The 19,759-nt window shown below is 42.8% G+C and overlaps 1 protein-coding gene across 1 annotated transcript in view; it reads left to right on the forward strand.

Moving 5' to 3' along the window:
• Window positions 1–18,195: 18,195 nt before the first annotated feature.
• The window catches only part of APOB (apolipoprotein B), a 52,162-nt gene continuing 50,598 nt past the window's right edge, over window positions 18,196–19,759 (forward strand). Inside the window, exon 1 of the mRNA XM_040348528.1 lies at window positions 18,196–18,340. Coding sequence (XP_040204462.1) covers window positions 18,283–18,340 — 58 coding nt within the window. The 5' untranslated portion in view covers window positions 18,196–18,282. The remainder of the gene's footprint in view (window positions 18,341–19,759) is intronic.

A 19,759-nucleotide genomic window follows, 5' to 3' on the forward strand; every position in this document is an offset into this window, starting at 1 on the left:
CAGCCGCCCGCCGTGCCTCGCATGCGTCGAATGACTTCGACGCATGCGTGGAAGCATTTTAAAGGCGGGCCGCCCACGTCGCCGCGTCATTGTCGCGGCGACACCGCGTCATCGACGCGGCGACACCGCGGACACGCCCCGCGTATTGTTTACGCGCGGACTTCTGTACGATGGTGTGTACAACCATCGTACAGAAGCCCTCTGGCAGACATGTATGGTGAAAACGGTCCGACGGACCGCTTTCACCATACATGTTTGTCCGTGTGTACCCGGCCTAATAGATACCGTATTGTACTAAAAATACACAGCGATGATACTGCACTTAATGACATTGATAAATGTAGCAGATAGGGCTTTATCATCTATACACTCACCACATTCTGAAATTTATTGTTGTTTGTTGTTTGCCAGTATTGCTGAATCACTGAATTACTTGAGCGTTGCATTACGTTAATTGACCTAACTTTGGTTACTTGGTTTGTTTAAGGTGTCTCTCAGTCCCAGAATAAACTCTTCATGAAATGATGAAAATGCTAACCGAAGTTCAATATAGAGCCATGCAAAAGGACAGCATTGGTCAAAAACATGTCATTAAAGCCTACACACGATAATTTTTTACAACCCGAAAAACGACATTGTTTAAAACGTCATGAAAAAATAGAGCATGTTCGAATTTTATTTGGGCCGTTTTTCAGAACCCGAAAAATGCTCTGAAGCCCACACATGATCGTTTTAAATTACATTTTTAAAAAACTTCATTTTTTACAACCCGAAAAATGATCGTGTGTACGCGGCATAAGGCACTTCTGCCTCTGTCTGATAAGATTTGATGATCTCACTACTGTGCTTCTCTCTTGCGGTTGTGATGCACTTTCTGAAAGTGTACCAAACCTGCAGCATATAATTGAAATCTATGGCTCAATGCAGCTAACCTGCAGAAAAGCCGCAGGTGCACTGCAGTGTGAAAACAGCCTAATAACCCTTTTTTTATAAGTGCTAATATGCCCATTGCAAACGTGCATTGTATATGATGTTTAATACACTGAACTCTTCCTCTTCTAGCTTTTGCCGGCATCGTTCTCCAGGCTGCTAGAAAGGTCTCAGACAAGGTGCACTTGATATCACTCCACCTGGGACAGGAGTTGGCGCTTCAGAGGAAGCATCAGCTTATGTGACTCCTGCTCCCTCCACAGCTGCTTGCTTCCTTCTCTGTCGGCACCGGCTCCATGCACTCTGATGCTCTGGGATGGTAGGTCGGCAACCTGGTGAATGCGATCTGGGCTTGCTGACCCACCATTCCAGACCATGACCATGTGCTTTCCTGGTTTTAGGTCACAGGCCACATCAGAGGGCTCACGGGTTGAGCACCTCTGCGATAAGTATATTTTTTCTGTGATTTTTTTTCCTTCATTCTTTGGTAATGTGAGAAGAAGAAGAAGAAGAAGAAGAAGAAGAAGAAGAAGAAGAAGAAGAAGAAGAAGAAGAAGAAGAAGAAGAAGAAGAAGAAGAAGAAGAAGAAGAAGAAGAAGAAGAAGAAGAAGAAGAAGAAGAAGAAGAAGAAGAAGAAGAAGAAGAAGAAGAAGAAGAAGAAGAAGAAGAAGAAGAAGAAGAAGAAGAAGAAGAAGAAGAAGAAGAAGAAGAAGAAGAAGAAGAAGAAGAAGAAGAAGAAGAAGAAGAAGAAGAAGAAGAAGAAGAAGAAGAAGAAGAAGAAGAAGAAGAAGAAGAAGAAGAAGAAGAAGAAGAAGAAGAAGAAGAAGAAGAAGAAGAAGAAGAAGAAGAAGAAGAAGAAGAAGAAGAAGAAGAAGAAGAAGAAGAAGAAGAAGAAGAAGAAGAAGAAGAAGAAGAAGAAGAAGAAGAAGAAGAAGAAGAAGAAGAAGAAGAAGAAGAAGAAGAAGAAGAAGAAGAAGAAGAAGAAGAAGAAGAAGAAGAAGAAGAAGAAGAAGAAGAAGAAGAAGAAGAAGAAGAAGAAGAAGAAGAAGAAGAAGAAGAAGAAGAAGAAGAAGAATATTTTGCTGATATCCCAACTCTAGAAAGAAAGCTGATATGATGGTCAACAGTCAATTACCCAGATGAAGGACTATGCCGGACGTGATATGGCCATGTTGGACAGACAAGCCTCTTTTTCCAGGGTGACGGTCTTACAATGAGGGAAGAGGCTATAAGTACTGACAGTAAAGAAGGAGAAAATAGAAAGTGCTTTACTCGTGAAGTGTTTTCTATATTTAAGTGAGCATGTAGATAACTTTGTCCGTAGAACAGTTGATCAAATGTCTGATCTCATATTCTTTCCTCCCCCTTGTATCTTTGAACACCTTAGTTCTATCGACGTATGGACATATTTGACATTTAGAGCAGGAAAAATTCCCACACTTCGAGGATACTCAGACAACCAAGACGTGTTTGTCTGTCTGGTAAATTCCGATTGGATAGGTATGTCTCCTAGATTTTTAGATCTCCGGGCTACCATCTTGGGACCTTCTCTAATTTACACCTGCAGAGCGTTACATGAGTCAGCAATTGGGTATTTTTTTCTATCCCATCATTACACATCTGTCAATCCTCACTATCCCCCTGCGGGGACGCACAGTCTGGGTTCTAGTTAAATAATTATTGTGATTATTCAATTTACTTATATGGTGTATTATCGTCTGGGAGCCCAGCAAGTGCGGATATTTAGGGGTCCGGACTGTATCTGTTTATCTGTTTTTATGTTTGTCTATGTCTTTGCGTGTTTTTTGTCTGCACATACACTATAAACTTTTGTTTATTGGTGCAACACTTGCCATCAACAAGCAGCTAGTTTTTGTGATTTGTTATCTATAGCGCTATTTTGTATTTTGTTACCTGAGTATTTGATATAATAAACTGTTCTATTTTATATAGATGCCCTGATCATTGTCCTTTACAGCCTATAGTAGCCCTCTATATCCCCGGGGACTCTCTTTTTTTTAGAGCTTCCCTGAGTGATACAACCCACTTTTTTGCATGTATGTTTTTGGCTACGGCGGTAACCTCTATGTGAGGAGTGACTAAAAACAGGGCTCTCAGGTACACAAGGGTATTTACTTGTGGGGGTAGGTTCACCTCTTTTTGGGTTTGTATTGTTTGTTTACTCCTTCCAGTTTCCATAGAGCTGTGAGAATTCTCTAGAACATAGGTGTGGAGCTATGCAGATATCAGTATGAATATTTATGCAGCCCTCGCCAATCCCAGGGAGAAGGACTCTGCAAGTTGCTGGGAGACTGCATAAATTCTCTGAGACACTGAGCTTCTGGCTCTTTTCCTGCAGAGGATCAGTCCAGCCTGGAGGGCTGTTGCCCTCCAGGGCAGTGCTACCATGTGCTTGCTGCTCATGAAACCTCAGGTGTAGGACCTAAGGGCTGAAGCTATAGAGGGCTGACTGAGGGGCTGTCTGCTGAAGATCTAGTCTGGTATCACTGGAGAAAGGTGTAGTTTAGATGTTGGAAGGAGGCAACCAACTATAATTCTCCCACTCTACAAGACTCTGGTCTGGCCACACCTTGAGTATGCTGTCGCTACTGTGCCCCATCAATTGCCGCCACTGTACCCCATCAACTACCGCTACTGTGCCCCATCAATTGCCGCCACTGTACCCCATCAACTACCGCTACTGTGCCCCATCAAATGCTGCCAGTGTGCCCATCAATTGCAGCTACTGCGCCCCATCAAATGCTGCCAGTGTGTCCATCAATTGCCACTACTGTGCCCCATCAAATGCTGCCAGTGTGCCCCCCCACCCGGCACTTACCTGTCTCGGGTCACGGCACTATCCTCCATGCTCCCTCTGAGTCCTCAATGTCTTCTCCTGTCCTCTTCCTGTCCTCTGCTATGATTGGATGCCTGATAGGCATCCATTCACAGGACCTGTCGCTTCAGCCAATCAGGTGACAGGTAACCAGACCCAAGTATCCTGATTGGCTGAGAGGCTGGTCAGTGCTAGGAAAGCGATTTATTTTCTTCCCTAACACAACACTGTGTAAACAGCGAACGCATAGCTTTGCGCCCTGTGTTTACCAATTTGGAAGCCTATTAGAGCCTTTTGCTTTAATCGGGACAACTATTAAAGCCAACGGCTGTAATCAGACGCTTCCAAAAACACCCCCGCCACTATAATTCAGATGCTTGGCGCCCTATTAGGGGCCAGACACCTCAATAGGGGGAAGCAGCGGCAACCATATACTGTATAGATTCATGCAATGCATGAATCTATCTATAGTGATAGACAGGTGCAGGAGAGAGGGGGCGGCGCTCCTGCTCCCTTTATAGACGCACCGCCACTGCCTACATTACTACAGGAATCAGTAATGACATAGTGGCCAGGGAGGGAACCAAAGCACATTGCAGGGGTACATGCATTCAACACTCCCAAAAGTATTGAATGTTTAAGGCATGGCTGGAGGCTGCAGCGCTGGTGGCAGAGAAGTCTGGCTAGCTTCTCATTTTATTTTATTTTTTACATGTTGACATTTTTCATAGGAAGCAAAAGAGTTGCTTTAAATGCCAGGGCTATGGTCTGTACTCGGTCCCACATTGTCTAAGTGCATTATACAGAGGCATCAAAGAATTCATTTATGTAAGGTAAAAACCTAGAAGATAGGAGACAGCCAGAAAAAGGAGACAGCAATATTAGACAAATCTAAAGAAATTATTTAGTGATTTTTATTTATTTTTTATTCAGGGAAGATAAATGTGTAAGTAAAAATTGAAAGGTTAGAAGCAGCATAGACATTGTAAACACACTCACAACATACTTCTTTCGTCAATTCTGATTTTTTTTTTACTGTTTATTATACTAGGAATTACTGACACTGGCAAAGGAATTTCAATAGCTAGCCTCAGCAGTCTGAGGAATGAGAAACATATTGCCATTGTTGTGGTCTACGTCTACAGCATTTCAATAAAATAAATTAGAATGGCTTTGGGTCAAGTGTATTTTTTTCATAGATTGATACGTTTTGACTGACGGTTTTTATCTGTAATACAGTATATACTATATAACAGATGTAGCACTACCCCAATATCCCGAGTCTCCACTGCTGCACAGCTAGTCACATAGCATTTCCTTCATACATTCCAATGCAGAAAACAGTCCTTGGCTTGATTTTTATGTTTTATTAGGGCTTGATAACTTTGATGGGGTAGGGATTTATGGAATGCCCAACTTGAAAAATTTCCAGAACTATGAACAAGGAGACAGCTTCCTCCCTATTTACAAAAAGTCCCCTTCTTCCTTTCTCCTGCACAAACTTGATGTCCAATGCACAGCACCTGCTGCTCACTCCTGTGGAAACTAGCAGGATGTTACTAATTCAGCAAAGGCCCATTACAGGCAGGAACTCTCATTCCCTTGACAATGTAGTGCAATGTGAGTGAACAGCATGACATTCCTCCTTCTGCTTCCCTAGAGCCATTGATCCCAGCTCCACTTGCTTGCAGAAAATGCTCGCCTACCTGGCTGCCACCGGCCATGCTCGGCTGATCTTCCTTCCAATCCTCCTGACTGACTTTCCGCCCCAGTCCTGCCCATCTAGCTCACACACATGGACACTTCCCATGGCAAGGTTAGAAGAAGACTTTGCAATATGCGGTCTTCAGTCTCTCCCCTTGTCTGCCCCTGCACTGTGCTGATCTACTCACTGTCTCTCCTTGCTCCTTGATGCTGCCTCTCCAGCATGAATCCATCCAATATTGTTAGGATCCTACCAGGTCAACTTTCCTGAGCACCCGGCCAGAGGTAGAACCCCCCTCCCCCAGTAAGGGGTCCCTCAATGGCCACTGACAGCCTCCCTCAGGACTCTTTCTCCATCCTCCACCCAATTCCCCTGCTGGAAGGGCCCATGTCTATTTATCGGGTTGTCTCAGTCCCCTGCCAGCCCTCTTCTGGGGATTGGCTGAGGCTCCATAAATATTCATGGCAGCCTCTCCTAACCCCGTCCTCTAGTTCTAAAAGGTTCTCCAAACTTCCAGACACCAGGGGGAGGCACCAGAGAGCTGCCAGGATGAGACATCCATCCCTGGGCTCTAGTAACCCTGACCCAATTCAGTGGCCGATTCCTGGCCAGAAATATGTTTTACCTACTCTCAACTCTAGCAGCACACACTAGAGGGTGCTACACAGATATAGCAAATACATATTTAAAAATAAATTCCAGATTGGATAAATATCCAGCTGATCCAGCTTGAACCAATGTAACTATGTATACATCATTCTTGAAGGATCCCCCTAGAAGCTGGAAATTATTGAAGTAGACACCACTACTCCAGTGATCTCCACTTGCCTCCGAGTCCTGTGTTGAGTAGCTATCTTGCTGCTTTGCGAATACAGGAGGTCACTTGCTAGGCATAGGCAATATTCAGAAATCACTTTTCATTTTGACAATGAATGCAAATCCTTCTCTGATTTGATAGGATGGTGAGACGGAGTGGTGATGTCACACTCTCCACCTCATCCAATCAGAGAATGCTTTGCATTCATTGAGAACATGCACTGTGTCCAGTAAGAAGAAGGAAATCCACTCAGCATTGGACTGAGAAGCTAGTGGAAAACAAAAAAGAATGACAATGGAACTCTTCTTTAAAGAATATGACGATCAGCCCACAGGGGATCACCCTGGCTGGATACATTCCATAATTACCTGGCCCTGTTAAGTGCTGAGGTCCATGCCCCAGACAAGTGAGTGATGGGGTTAGTCCAGAGGTCCAGTGATCACACTTAATCTTAAGCCTCATACACACGGCCGAGGAACTCGACGGACGAAACACATCGTTTTGCTCGTCGAGTTCCTTGTTAGGAACTCGACAAGCCAATTTTCTCCATTCCAGTCAAGGAAAGAGAGAACATGCTCTCTTTTTGGCTCGTCGAGTTTCACAACAGTTTCCTTGACGAAAATGTACACACGGCCGGTTTCCTCTGCAAAAAAATATCTCCCAGCAAGTTTCTTGCTGGTTTTTGCCGAGAAACTCGGTCGTGTGTACGAGGCTTGAAACGTTCTCATAGCGTCCAGCTCAAACAGATGGGATGGAAGAGTAGTTCCACAGGAAAAGATGTCTCCTACCATCATCTTAACATGTGAAACCTGGTTACCGTATTTACTGAATTTGTAGTTGTTTTGGTTCTAAGTTATAGCTCTATATGTTTTTGTTTTGAAATGCACAGTGAGTTGTACGCTGTCATGCACATGGCTATGTGTACCAATTGGCCAGGGTATGCCCCAATGGCCCTGTTTTGTACCTTCACAGTGAAAATTTCCAATATATTCTTCTTTGGCTCATAATAATCTGTTTATAGCTATGTTGTAATCTTAATCTTCCTCAGTTCATTCCAGGATTTACAAAACACCCTGAACTTCAGATCCCACCAGACATAACTGAAGAACTCCCTATTATCAAAGATCAGATTCTCCAGTGACTGCAATATAGAAGTAAAAGCCTTTATCCAACTGTCTCAGCATTGCGATAGGAATTCACAAAAGATCAAATGATCTAGTTGCAGGCAGATCTAGAAAGTTAACTATTCTTATTACCAACATGCAGTGTATGACACAGGAAACTAAGCCACATACACCAGGACCTTTGTTTTATTCTCCTGCCACATCAGATTTATATATAGTTACATAGTTGGTAAGGTTGAATAAAGACAATTTCCCACCCAGTTCAACCTGTGTAGGTGTACATGTGTCACCGTGTATAATTATTTCACATATCCCTGTATGTTGTATTCTTTAAAGCGGGAGTTCACCCATAAAAAAAATGTTACCCTTAGATTGATGCTCATTTTGTCTAGGGGAATCGGCTAGTTTTTTTAAAATCAAAGCTGTACTTACCGTTTTAGAGAGCGATCTTCTCCCCCGCTTCCGGGTATGGCCTTCGGGAGCGGGCGTTCCTATTTTGATTGACAGTCTTCGGACAGGCTTCCGACGGTCGCATCCATCGCGTCACGAGTAGCCGAAAGAAGCCGAACGTCGGTGCGGCTCTATACTGCGCCTGCGCACCGACGTTCGGCTACTTTCGGAAAATCGTGACGCGATGGATGCGACCGTCGGAAGCCTGTCGGAAGACGGTCAATCAAAATAGGAACGCCCAGTCCCGCAGCCCATACCCGGAAGCGGCAGAGAAGATCGCTCTCTAAAACGGTAAGTACAGTTTTGATTTTAAAAAAACTAGCCGATTCCCCTAGACAAAATGAGCCTCAATCTTAGGTTAAAAATTGTTATTTCCGGGTGAACCTCCACTTTAACCACTTAAGCCCCGGACCAAAATGCTGCCTAAAGACCCAAGGGGTTTTTACAGTTCGGGACTGCGTCGCTTTAACAGACAATTGCGCGGTCGTGCGACGTGGCTCCCAAACAAAATTGGCGTCTTTTTTCCCCCACAAATAGAGCTTTCTTTTGGTGGTATTTGATCACCTCTGCGGTTTTTATTTTTTGCGCTATAAACAAAAATAGAGCGACAATTTTGAAAAAAATGCTATATTTTTTACTTTTTGCTATAATAAATATCCCCCAAAAACATATATAACATTTTTTTTTTCTCAGTTTAGGCCGATACGTATTCTTCTACCTATTTTTGGTAAAAAAAATCACAATAATCGTTTATCGGTTGGTTTGCGCAAAATTTATAGTGTTTACAAAATAGGGGATAGTTTTTTTGCATTTTTATTTATTTTTATTTTTTTACTACTAATGGCGGCGATCAGCGATTTTTTTCATGACTGCGACATTATGGCGGACACTTCGGCCAATTTTGACACATTTTTGGGACAATTGTCATTTTCACAGCAAAAAATGCATTTAAATTGCATTCTTTATTGTGAAAATGACAGTTGCAGTTTGGGAGTTAAACACAGGGGGCGCTGTAACATTTAGGGATCACTGTGTATGTGTTTACTAGTGTAGGGGGGTGTGGCTGTAGGAATGACGTCATCGATCGTGTCTTCCCTATAAATGGGATGACGCGATCGATGCGCCGACACAGTGAAGCACGGGGAAGCCGTGTTTACACACGGCTCTCCCCGTTCTTCAGCTCCGGGGAGCGATCGCGACGGAGCGGCTATAAACGAATAGCCTCGCCGTCGTCCCGGATCGCTCCTGAAGCCACGGGGACCGCCGCATGTACGGGGGGGGTCCCGATCGAACCCCCGACCCACGTCAAGCAGGGCACGTATATATACGTTGATGTGCCTGCCTGTGCCATTCTGCTGACGTATATGTACATGAGGCGGTCCTTAAGTGGTTAAGATGTATGTCAAAAGCCCTGTACACACGATCGGTTTGTCTGATGAAAACAAACTGATGGACTGTTTTCATCGGACAAACCGATCGTGTGTGGGCCCCATCGGTTTGTTTTCCATCGGTAAAAAAAAATAGAACATGTTTTAAAATTTTCCTATGGATAAAAAACTGATAGACAAAAACGATAGTCTGTGTAGAACTCCATCGGGGAAAAATCCATGCATGCTCAGAATCAAGTCGATGCATGCTCGGAAGCATTGAACTTCATTTTTCTCAGCACGTCGTAGTGTTTTACGTCACCGCATTGGACACGGTCAGATTTTTGACTGATACCGTAGGCAAGACTGATGAAAGTCAGCTTCATCGGATGTCCGACCAAAAAATCCATCGGATTAGGTTCCATCAGATATCCGATCGTGTGTACAGGGCATTAGAGCCTTTTTAAATATCCATACTTCCCACTGCCACCACTGATCGTGAAAGAGAGTTCCACTTTCTTATTGGCCTGACAGTGAAAAACCCTGTGCGCAGGTTAAACCGCTTCTCTTCCAATCTCATTGTGTGGCCCCCATGTCCTCTTACACTCCCTGAGGTTGAATATATTTTTTCCTATGCTGGGATCAACATTGAGGTACGGTATTCGTAAATCGCTATCATATCCCTTCTCAAGTGTCGCTTCTACAGAGAGAATATATTTAGTGCTTGTAGTCGTTCCTTGTTATTGAGGTCCTCCAGTTCCCTTTTTAATTTTGTTGGCCTTCTTTGGACTCTCTCCAACTCCAGCACATCCCTTCTGAGGACTGGTGACCAGAACTGGACAGAATACTCGAGATGTGGCCTAACCAGAGTTTCATAAAGTGAAAAAATTATAGTTTTATCTTTGGAGTATATCCCCTTTTTTATGCATGCTAAATTTTTGGTAGCTGCAGCTTGAAATTGCATGTTATTGCTCAGTCTGTCATCTACTAGGACTTCCAGATCTTTCTCCATCCTTGATTCCCCCAGAGGTTCTCCCCATAGTAAGAAGTTTGCATTTATGTTTTTTTGCCCCCAAGTGCATTACTTAAAAAAAAAAAAAAAATCCCACATTAAACCTCATTTGCCATTTGGTTGCTCACCCCATTATTTTGTTCAGGTCTTTCTGTAAAATTTCTGTTGTTAAGTTATTGCCATGTTTATTTTTGTGTTGTCCGGAAAAACTGAGATTGGGCTAGTTATCTCATCCTCTATATAATTTATTAATACATTTAACAAAAGTAACGCAAAAGCTGTCCCTGCAAAATGGTTCTCCTGCTGCTCTCAATGCCAAACGCCACTGGAATGCAGAAAAATCAGCTCCTAAAATCTCATTGAAAGCAGGTACAGTGTGACCTCCTGCCTGTAGGTGGCGCTGTTTTGCGGCCTATGTACAGGAAGGAGGAATGCGTGTTACCAGGATGTAGTGCACTGGGGTTTAGTCAGGGAGGTTCTCACCAAATTCCTTGTTAGGAGTAGCTACTGTCGATAGTTGTTAGCGATCCATTGATTTCTCCCTAAGTTTGGCCTTGTTGTACTTTTCTCTTCTGCCACTAAGTGGCCGGGCACTTGATGGCATTAAATGTGAGAATGACATTTCAAGGTGAAGTTATGGGATATCTCAGCCAATAGGCAAGGGGCAAGGGTTTTCTTGAATCTCTCAGCCTGCTGGAAGACCCTATATATTCGGGTTGAGTCAGGTGATCTATGTTCTGTGCCTCCTGGACAGCTGTCTGGGTTGATGTGTGTCGTATGCCCCGGGCTGCTAGGCCGGAGATTGGGCCTATCCTGGGGCATCTGGCTGCCAGGCTGTGTGAGGGCCTATCCAACAGTAAGAGGGCAGCACAGGGTTGGGACTCCGGCTTGCAGTCCAACCAACAGGGATGGTTCTGCTGGCCGGAGAGCCTGTCATGGTCGGAGGTAGAAGGCAAGCTGTCACCACTAAGGGACCACCAGCAAGTACTGGAGCAGTATTCTCAACAAACGGACACAGTGGAGAATCAGGAAACTTCAGGCAGTGATCAAGTCAGGGATCCAACCAGCGGAGGTGAAGCTTGCAGAGCAGCCTTGTGTGTCAAGCCAGGGACTGAGTCGGTTAGCAGGGGTGAAGCTTGAAAAGTATCTTGAGTGCCAAGCTAGGGTGATGCAGCAGGGAAGCATGGGTGATGCTTGAGGGAGATACCACCACAAAAGCCTTGAGGAGCTCATGGGATTTAGAGTCAGTGAATCATAGAGTCCATTGAGAGACTAGGAGCTCAAGAGGCTGAAGCGCTACAAGTGGACTTTGTGGTGAAGCTGAGAGAACTGTTGAACTTTGTGCTAGGAGCTGTTAGATACTGTTGCCATAGGAGACAGCAAACCTGCACGTGCAGAAGTGGCATCTTGCTAGGGCTTTTCCCCTATTGAAGTCTTGGGGGCAGATCCACAAAGAAAGTACGCCGGCGTATCTAGTGATACGCCGGCGTAATTTCAAAATTCCCGCGTCGTATCTTTGTTTTGAATCCTCAAAACAAGATACGACGGCATCTGGGTTAGATCCGACAGGCGTACGTCTTCGTATGCCTTCGGATCTTAGATGCAATTTTTCGGCGTCCGCTAGGTGGCGTTCCCATCGTAATCTGCGTCGAGTATGCAAATTAGCTATTTCCGACGATCCACGAACGTACGAGCGGCCGTCGCATTCTTTTACGTCGTTTCCGGCGTATAGTTAAAGCTGCTATCTGGTGGCGTACTCAATGTTAAGTATGGCCGTCGTTCCCGCGAATAATTTTGTAAATTTTACGTCGTTTGCGTAAGTCGTCCGTGAATGGGGCTGGACGCCATTTACGTTCACGTCGAAAACAATGACGTCCTTGCGACGTCATTTGGAGCAATGCACCCTGGGAGTTTTGACGGACGGGGCATGCGCAGTTTGTTCGACGCGGGGACGCGATTCATTTAAATGAAACACGCCCCCTACTCGCCGCATTTGAATTCCGCGCCCTTACGCCGCGAGAGATACAATACGCCGCCGTAACTTACGGCGCAAATTCTTTCAGGATTCAAACCAAAGCCAGGTAAGTTACGGCAGCGTAGCGTATCTCAGATACGCTGCGCCAGTGCAGATCTTTGTGGATCTGCCCCTTGGAGTCTACCAATTGAAAAATGTTTAACTACTCAAGGGTGTCCAGGCCCTAACTCTTTTTCCCTTGCAAAATATAAAAAGGACTGTTAAAATAAATAAAACCTCTTTTGCATTCAAGAAGTGTCTGGCGCCCAATGACGTTCACCATCTTTGCTCCCACTATGCCTCACAACCCACTACATATTGAAGGATGACAGCTGGCCTTGAAGGTTCTCATTAGACTGGGAGAGGTAAAAGACTTTGCCACATGTGTTTACTCCAATACATTCAATACATTCAAACATCTCACTTGGCCTCTGTATGTCATTACTCTCTAGTGATTACCATTGCTGATGCTGAGTCCCACTTACATCCTAAAGGAACCCTATGATCACATCATACATGTTCAAGTTATAACATCAGTAGCAATACAAACAATAGTATAGTTATATTTGACAATCCATTAGAAGCTTACTTGAAAACATTTCTTTCATGTTTTGAGTGCTGCCCAGTGCCAGGACAAGGTCGTCTAGAGCCCAGGGTGAACATGTTAATTTGCACCCCCCCCCCAAGATGCAACTCGTCGAGCCAAATAGAGAACATGTTCTCTATTTCCTCGTTAGTCAATGAGGAAACTTGGCTCGCCGAGATCCTCGGCGGCTTCACAAGGAACTCAACGAGCAAAACGATGTGTTTTGCCCGTCGAGTTTCTCGGACGTGTGTACGGGGCCTCAGCATAAATTCCCCCTCCTCCCAACACAAAGATGCCCCTTGCTGAAATCACCCCTCCCAGCACAACTATTTACCAAACTTAAATCCTCTCTCCACATATGCCCCCAGCACAATTCCAACCCCCTCCACAAAAAAAGTTTCCCCTCTTACCACTAAGATTTCCCATCCAAGCACAAATCTGCTCCCCCCCCCACTCCAAATCCCCCCTTCCAACAAATTTGCCTCCCCCAATCCCCCATCCTATCACATTTTTCAACACACATTTCCACTCCTAGCACAAATATTCCCAATCATCCCTACTAGCACAACCCCTGTCCCCCCATCCCCAAAAGAGCAGCGGAATAAGTGGGTCTTTGGGGGCAGATTTGTTTTTCACTGATTATGTGCCAGAGAGATGTTTATAAGCCACATAGTACATATTTTGCAGTGCAGCTTGTACACATTTGTAAAGGAATGGGTTGTTTAGAGATCGTGAAAATCACCTCAAGAAAATGTGAGGCCTAAGGCAAATATGGAATGCAGGACTTAAATTCAATACTGACTGCATTGCTTACTGCTTAATTCTAGTAGCAGCAATAAGAAGTTTGTGATCAGTCTTTCACATCACTAGGGCGTCTATTTATAATGGAAAGCGCAAAACCCTCACCTCTTGTTCTTATGACAGGTGTAAAAAATTGGATTTTCCATCACTTTTTGCCCCAGGACAAACAGAGAGGTTGAGTCTCCTTGCAATACAAAACCTGACAGATGTTCTAACTATTTTCTACTCTATAAAAAATAAAAATGTTATGGTTAGAGAGAAAAATTTAACTGTAAAAACACCCAAAATATATAGGCCCAGATTCACAAAGCACTTGCCCCGACGTATCTCAAGATACGCCGTCGTAAGTACAAATGTGCGCCGTCATATCTATGCGCCGACCCACAAACTAAGATACGCCTACAAATATGCTTCATCCGACCGACGTAACTTGCCTACGCCGGGGTAGAGTGGACGCATATTTACGCTGGACGTATTTGGCGCTCCCATTGATTTTCTATTCACATATGCAAATGAGGGAGATACGCCGATTCACGATCGTACTTGCGTCCGATGCAGGCTACGACTGGTGCGCGTAAGTTGTACGTACGGCGTAAAGTTATGCCCCATAAAGGAGGTGAAAACAAGGTGAACACAAGCCAGCGTATTTTACGTAGTTTACGTTGTACGTGAATAGGGCTGGGCGTAGGTTACTTTCACGCTGTAGGCAGTGATCCGGCGTATCTTAGGCAGTTGTTCCGACGTGATTGTGAGCATGCGCACTAAGATGCGCCCACAGGATGGCGCATGCGCAGTTGGCGATACGTATCTGTCTGGCCCATTATTTGCATGGGGTCACGCCTCATTAGCATGGCTCACACCCACTTCCACTAATGCTGACTTACGCCTGAGAAACCCAGCGCAGATTTGGGAGGAAGTGCTTTGTGAATTCAGTGCTTGCCTCTCTGTGCTGCGTCGGCGTAGCGTAAAGAAGATATGCTACGACGGCATAAATATGCGCCGATGTCTGTGAATCCGGGCAATAGAGTGTGGCTGGGTTAGAACCTTTGTCAGGTTTTTGGGGCTGTTCAGATGGGGTGATTCACTGTTCTTCTATTTGTCATGGTGACAAGTAGCCAGTGTGTCCAGCAAACATAGAGATAGGAAATCCTACATTTTTGAGTTGTCAAAGGAACGGAGGGGAATTCATCCAATTGTCCCAGAGGGGATTTCCCCACTACTTACTTTCTGCTGTGTCTCCGAGGCAAGAAGTCAAAGGAAATCCCCCCACTGGGCAACAAAAACACCTAACAGGGGTCCTAACTGTGTCCTACGCTATCTAAAGTCCATTATGGCAAACTTACCTCTAGGTCTGCCTTGTTCCACCAGTGACAGCTCCATGCTGTCCCTCTCTAATCTGCAGCCGCCATTGTTGTGTCTGCTTCTGGCATCCTACCCTTTCTTTCATAGACCAGTGATAAAGCAACTCCCATGCACGGGACACTATATTTGACAGGATAGTACCCTGTGTTGCAAAGGTGCAGCAGGCAGTGCTAAAAAATCCTAGTAAAAAGGGAAATTTGTTTTTGGTAGAATACTAGCAAATTTGGTTCAGAGTTCAGTTCCACTTTAAAGAATATTTACACCCATTTAATAAAAAATCTCATATAAGCTTTAACATTTTAATGTAATTTCAGAAGTAATTCTCTATATTTTGAAGTCTGGGGCTTTCACTAAACTAATAACGGTTGATCTGCCAAAAAAGTCCTTCCTGTTTTGGTGTGACAACATTTTGTCATTGTCTTCCAATTGTGCTCCAATATGGTATACTGTTCTCACCATCAGGATACCTGCCCCGAAAGATGGTGCGCATGTACGAAGGAAGTGACTTAACAAAGATATCACTACTGCATCTGATAGATTCCCATCGGCTTGTTTTAAATTGTAAACAAGCCAGTGGGAATCCCGGGTGATGTCATTGGCCAAATACTGTTTACGTTCCAGCAACACAAGGGTTCTGCCATTTGCGACTGTAGTATAAATGGGACAGCACAGTTGCGTCGGCGGGTCACTCATCATCAATCATGAGTGACCAGAGGCTTTTAGGTGAGCAACGTAGTCTTTGTGTTCCCCAACCCAATTTTTGCAATTGTTGTTCATGTATTATTGTTTGACCCCTGTCATTTTTAACTTTAGACGCTCTTCTGATGAAGCGGCCGTAGCCGCGAAACTAGTTAAGAGGCCCGATATGACTTTCAAACCCATTATGCTTCTCCCCCCTGTGGGGACCACTATACTGGTGCCATGTTGGTCGTATATTGTTTGTTTTATTTTTTAACCGTGTATTCTTCTTGTGTCTTTATTGATACTGTACCCAATAAAAATGTTTTTTATTACTTACCTGTTTCCTTGTACACAGTATACCTATGTTATTAGTACCGTAATAGTCCAATAATGGCCCAAACCCCCCCCCTTTTGGCTCTTTGGTTCGGGGACCTCAGAGCCAAACTCTATTTATCTAGATTCTGGATGATGGTACGCCCCCTTAAATGTTTTTCTATTTTATACCTTCAGAGGTTACATATCAATTCATCATCAATCATGTTCGATCTACATTGCTATATGAGGTGATTGACATTGGTTTTGTGGTTGTTTTTTTTTACTTTTTCTTTTTGTGAATGAGTAACAAGGGGTCATTCACGTAGAGGGAAGGCCTGGATATGCTGGAGATCCTCTTATTTTAAAGGGGGATTCCATATTCTGATTGGTCCCCCCAACAGACCCCCAATGTGGGGACAATGTAGGAATGTGTGGACAAGGCCCTTGTCCTTGTTAAAGCGGAGTTCCACCCAAAGGTGGAGCTTACCGTTATCTGATTCCCCCCCCCCCCCTGCTGTTTCTGACAGGTACCCTGTCCCCACTTTCGTCAGACCTCGCAGTGGCAATGTACGTCAGAAGTCTGAGGCCCCGTACACACGACCAAGTTTCTTGGCAGAATTCAGTCAGAAACTCGATGGGAGCCGTATTCCTGCCGAGGAAACCGGTCGTGTGTACACTTTTGGCCGAGGAAACCGACGAGGAACTCGTCGAGCCAAATAGAGAACATGTTCTCTATTTCCTCGTTAGTCAATGGGGAAACTTGGCTCGCCGAGATCCTCGGCTGCTTCACAAGTAACTCGATGAGCAAAACAATGTGCCAACATCGCTAGACTCCAGGACAGGTAAGTTTCCCAATATTACAAGTCAGCAGCTATAGTATGTGTAGTTGCTGGCTTTTAATTTTTGGAGGGGGACGCCGGAATACCACTTTAAAGTGTTTTTTTCTGCCCCTGTTCCTTGCCCCCTTTGCAAGACACACTCCCAATGTTTAGGGCTTGTTGGTTTGCTATGAAGAAATGTAGGGACACACTCTCACTCTCCCATCTTTCCTGGCAAGCCAGGATGCATGCCTGGACAAAGGTCTGCTATGAATTTATGGATTTTAAAGGGGGCTAACGCCATTTTTTTGTTTGATAGTTTCTTCTTAAATAGATAGTACAGTTGTTTTGTAAAGTGTGTACTTTTTCTTTAAGTAAACAAAAACTTGGGGACTCAGTTATAAATGAACACAGTGAGTGATTGGTACCGATCACTTATTGTGTTCATTAGGAAAAGGAAGGGGCTGGTAAATGACAAATTTACCTGCCCCTTCCATGCTCTCCATCTTGAAACGATCCCATGCAGCAGCCAGCAGGAGGGGAGAGGAGGAGAAGCTGGAAGCACTGTAAGGGGGAAGGGGACCGGGGGAGCACACAGGGGGCAGAAGAAGGGGAGGACAGGACAGAAGAAGAGGAACCTGGACAGGAAGGATGGCAGAGGTGGCATTTACTGGAACCAATCCCCTGTTGGCGGGAGGAAGAGGAGGAGGAGCAGGTTTTCAGCCACAGCGGGAGGAAAATAAAGGGGATTGGTTCCAGTAAATGCTGCCGGTGTTAAACCTAATGTGACAGGGAGGCAGCACGGGCCTCCTGAAGCATGGGTGGAGTCACCATTACGACCCCTGGGACCTCTCATGCTCCTCCAGTGCAGTTATTTTTTTTTTTTTAGTGAACGCAAAACTTGATTGAATGGTAACCTTTTTTATAATTTTTATAAATTGAATCCAAAACACATTTATTAAAAAATTTGAAATGCTGCTGCACAATTTATTTTTGTTTAAGCCCCTACATTAAACGAATCTGATACATAATGTGGAAAAAGATTCTTGGACTATTTAGTCAGTTTACAAACTTTAAAAAAAATGTGTGTCTGTCTCTGCAATTCTGATAACATTATATAATAAAAAAATCACTTTGCAATGTAAGTTATTAAAATGTAATGTGATAGAATTTATTGAATACATGGTAATTCTCTCTTGAGATGCCTAAGCTATCACTGCTATTGTGCTGTTTTCCCAGACCTAGGCCCAGGTCATCACACTAATCTGCGAAGCAAAACTTTACCCTTTGGACCTTTTGCAATGTGCTCTGAACTTCTAAACACAATGCCTCAGCTGGTTTTCCTGCCTATATAAATTCAGGTCCAAAGCAAAAGTCTTATTCTCTCTCTCTGGGACACAAGAACAACAGCCAGGATTGGTGATATAGGAGTTAAGGGGTGCCTGAGAGCTTTCACAGCTCACCATGGGCACTAGGACGCTCTTACTCCTTGTGCTGTTCACCAGCAGCTGCACGTTTGCCCGTAAGTAGTGGATTATTGTACCACGGATGTGTTTATTATCAAATATATATATATATATATATATATATATATATATATATATATATATATATATATATATATATATATATATATATATATATATATTTGAGGATGCTTGCAATCATACGAATGCCACCAGTGAGCCCACTGGTTTTGATTATGCTAATATAAATAAATATATATCTATATATATATATATCTATATATATATATATATATATATTTTTTTTTAATTATCTATTTTTTTTTTAATGTTCTTTTAAGGTTACTAATCTTAAAATACAAATAGGGGGGGCATTTTTATGGATTTTAAAGAGCTTGATATTGTTTTTGTTATCAACATGTGTTGTATCTGAACCATCTTTCCTGGTGATCAGTCATTTTAGGCTGGAAAGAGGCTAAATTATTTACCCCAGAAAATAGAAAACTCCAAACTTTATCTTGGATATCTTCAGGTTTAATTTGGTCATTACCGATGCAAATATTTTAGGTTTGTTGGTCCTTTAATGCATCAAACGTTCCAGTTAGCTGTAAAACTTGAACTTTCTGTTACAAATGGATTTGTTTACAGCTGGGATTATAAAATGTTGGGTTATTTTACATTGTTAAAGGGAATGCAATAGTTTTTATTGGCAAGGCATGCCATACGGAGTTCACTCTTTGTTGTAAATGTTTGTAATAGATTGATAGATTGTACATTATATCACTACTGTTTATATTATTGGTAGTGAGGATGCTGCTAATTGCTGGTTGATTATAGGACTCCATCTAATGGCAATAGTTGTAACTGAAAAGTAAAGTTGAATTCAGAAAAGTTTAAATCACAAAAAAAAAATCAGGAATGAATTTACAATATAACCGATGTTAAGAATGATAATAATATTAGCAATCAGACAGTATATCAAAACATTTTTATTGTATTTAAATTAGGCACTCTTGGCCCTAAAAGTTACGGTACATGTATATTGCTTTTATATATATATATACACTTACATGTATACTGTATGTAATATATTATATCTATATATATATCTATATATATATATATCTATATATATATATCTATATCTATATATATATATATATATATATATATATATATATATTACATACATGTTTAAATATACAGTGTAAAAATACGGTATATATATATATATCTATCTATATCTATAGATATATATCTATATCTATATCTATATCTATATATATATATATATATATATATATATATATATATATATATATATATATATATATATATATATATTTAGATATATCTATCTATCTATATATATATATATATATATATATATAGATCTATATCTATATCTATATCTGTATCTATATATATATATATATATATATATATATATATACCATATTTTTCGGCGTATAACA

Source organism: Rana temporaria, chromosome 4 (assembly GCF_905171775.1).
Source record: "Rana temporaria chromosome 4, aRanTem1.1, whole genome shotgun sequence".
NCBI classification, from domain to species: Eukaryota; Metazoa; Chordata; class Amphibia; order Anura; family Ranidae; genus Rana; species Rana temporaria.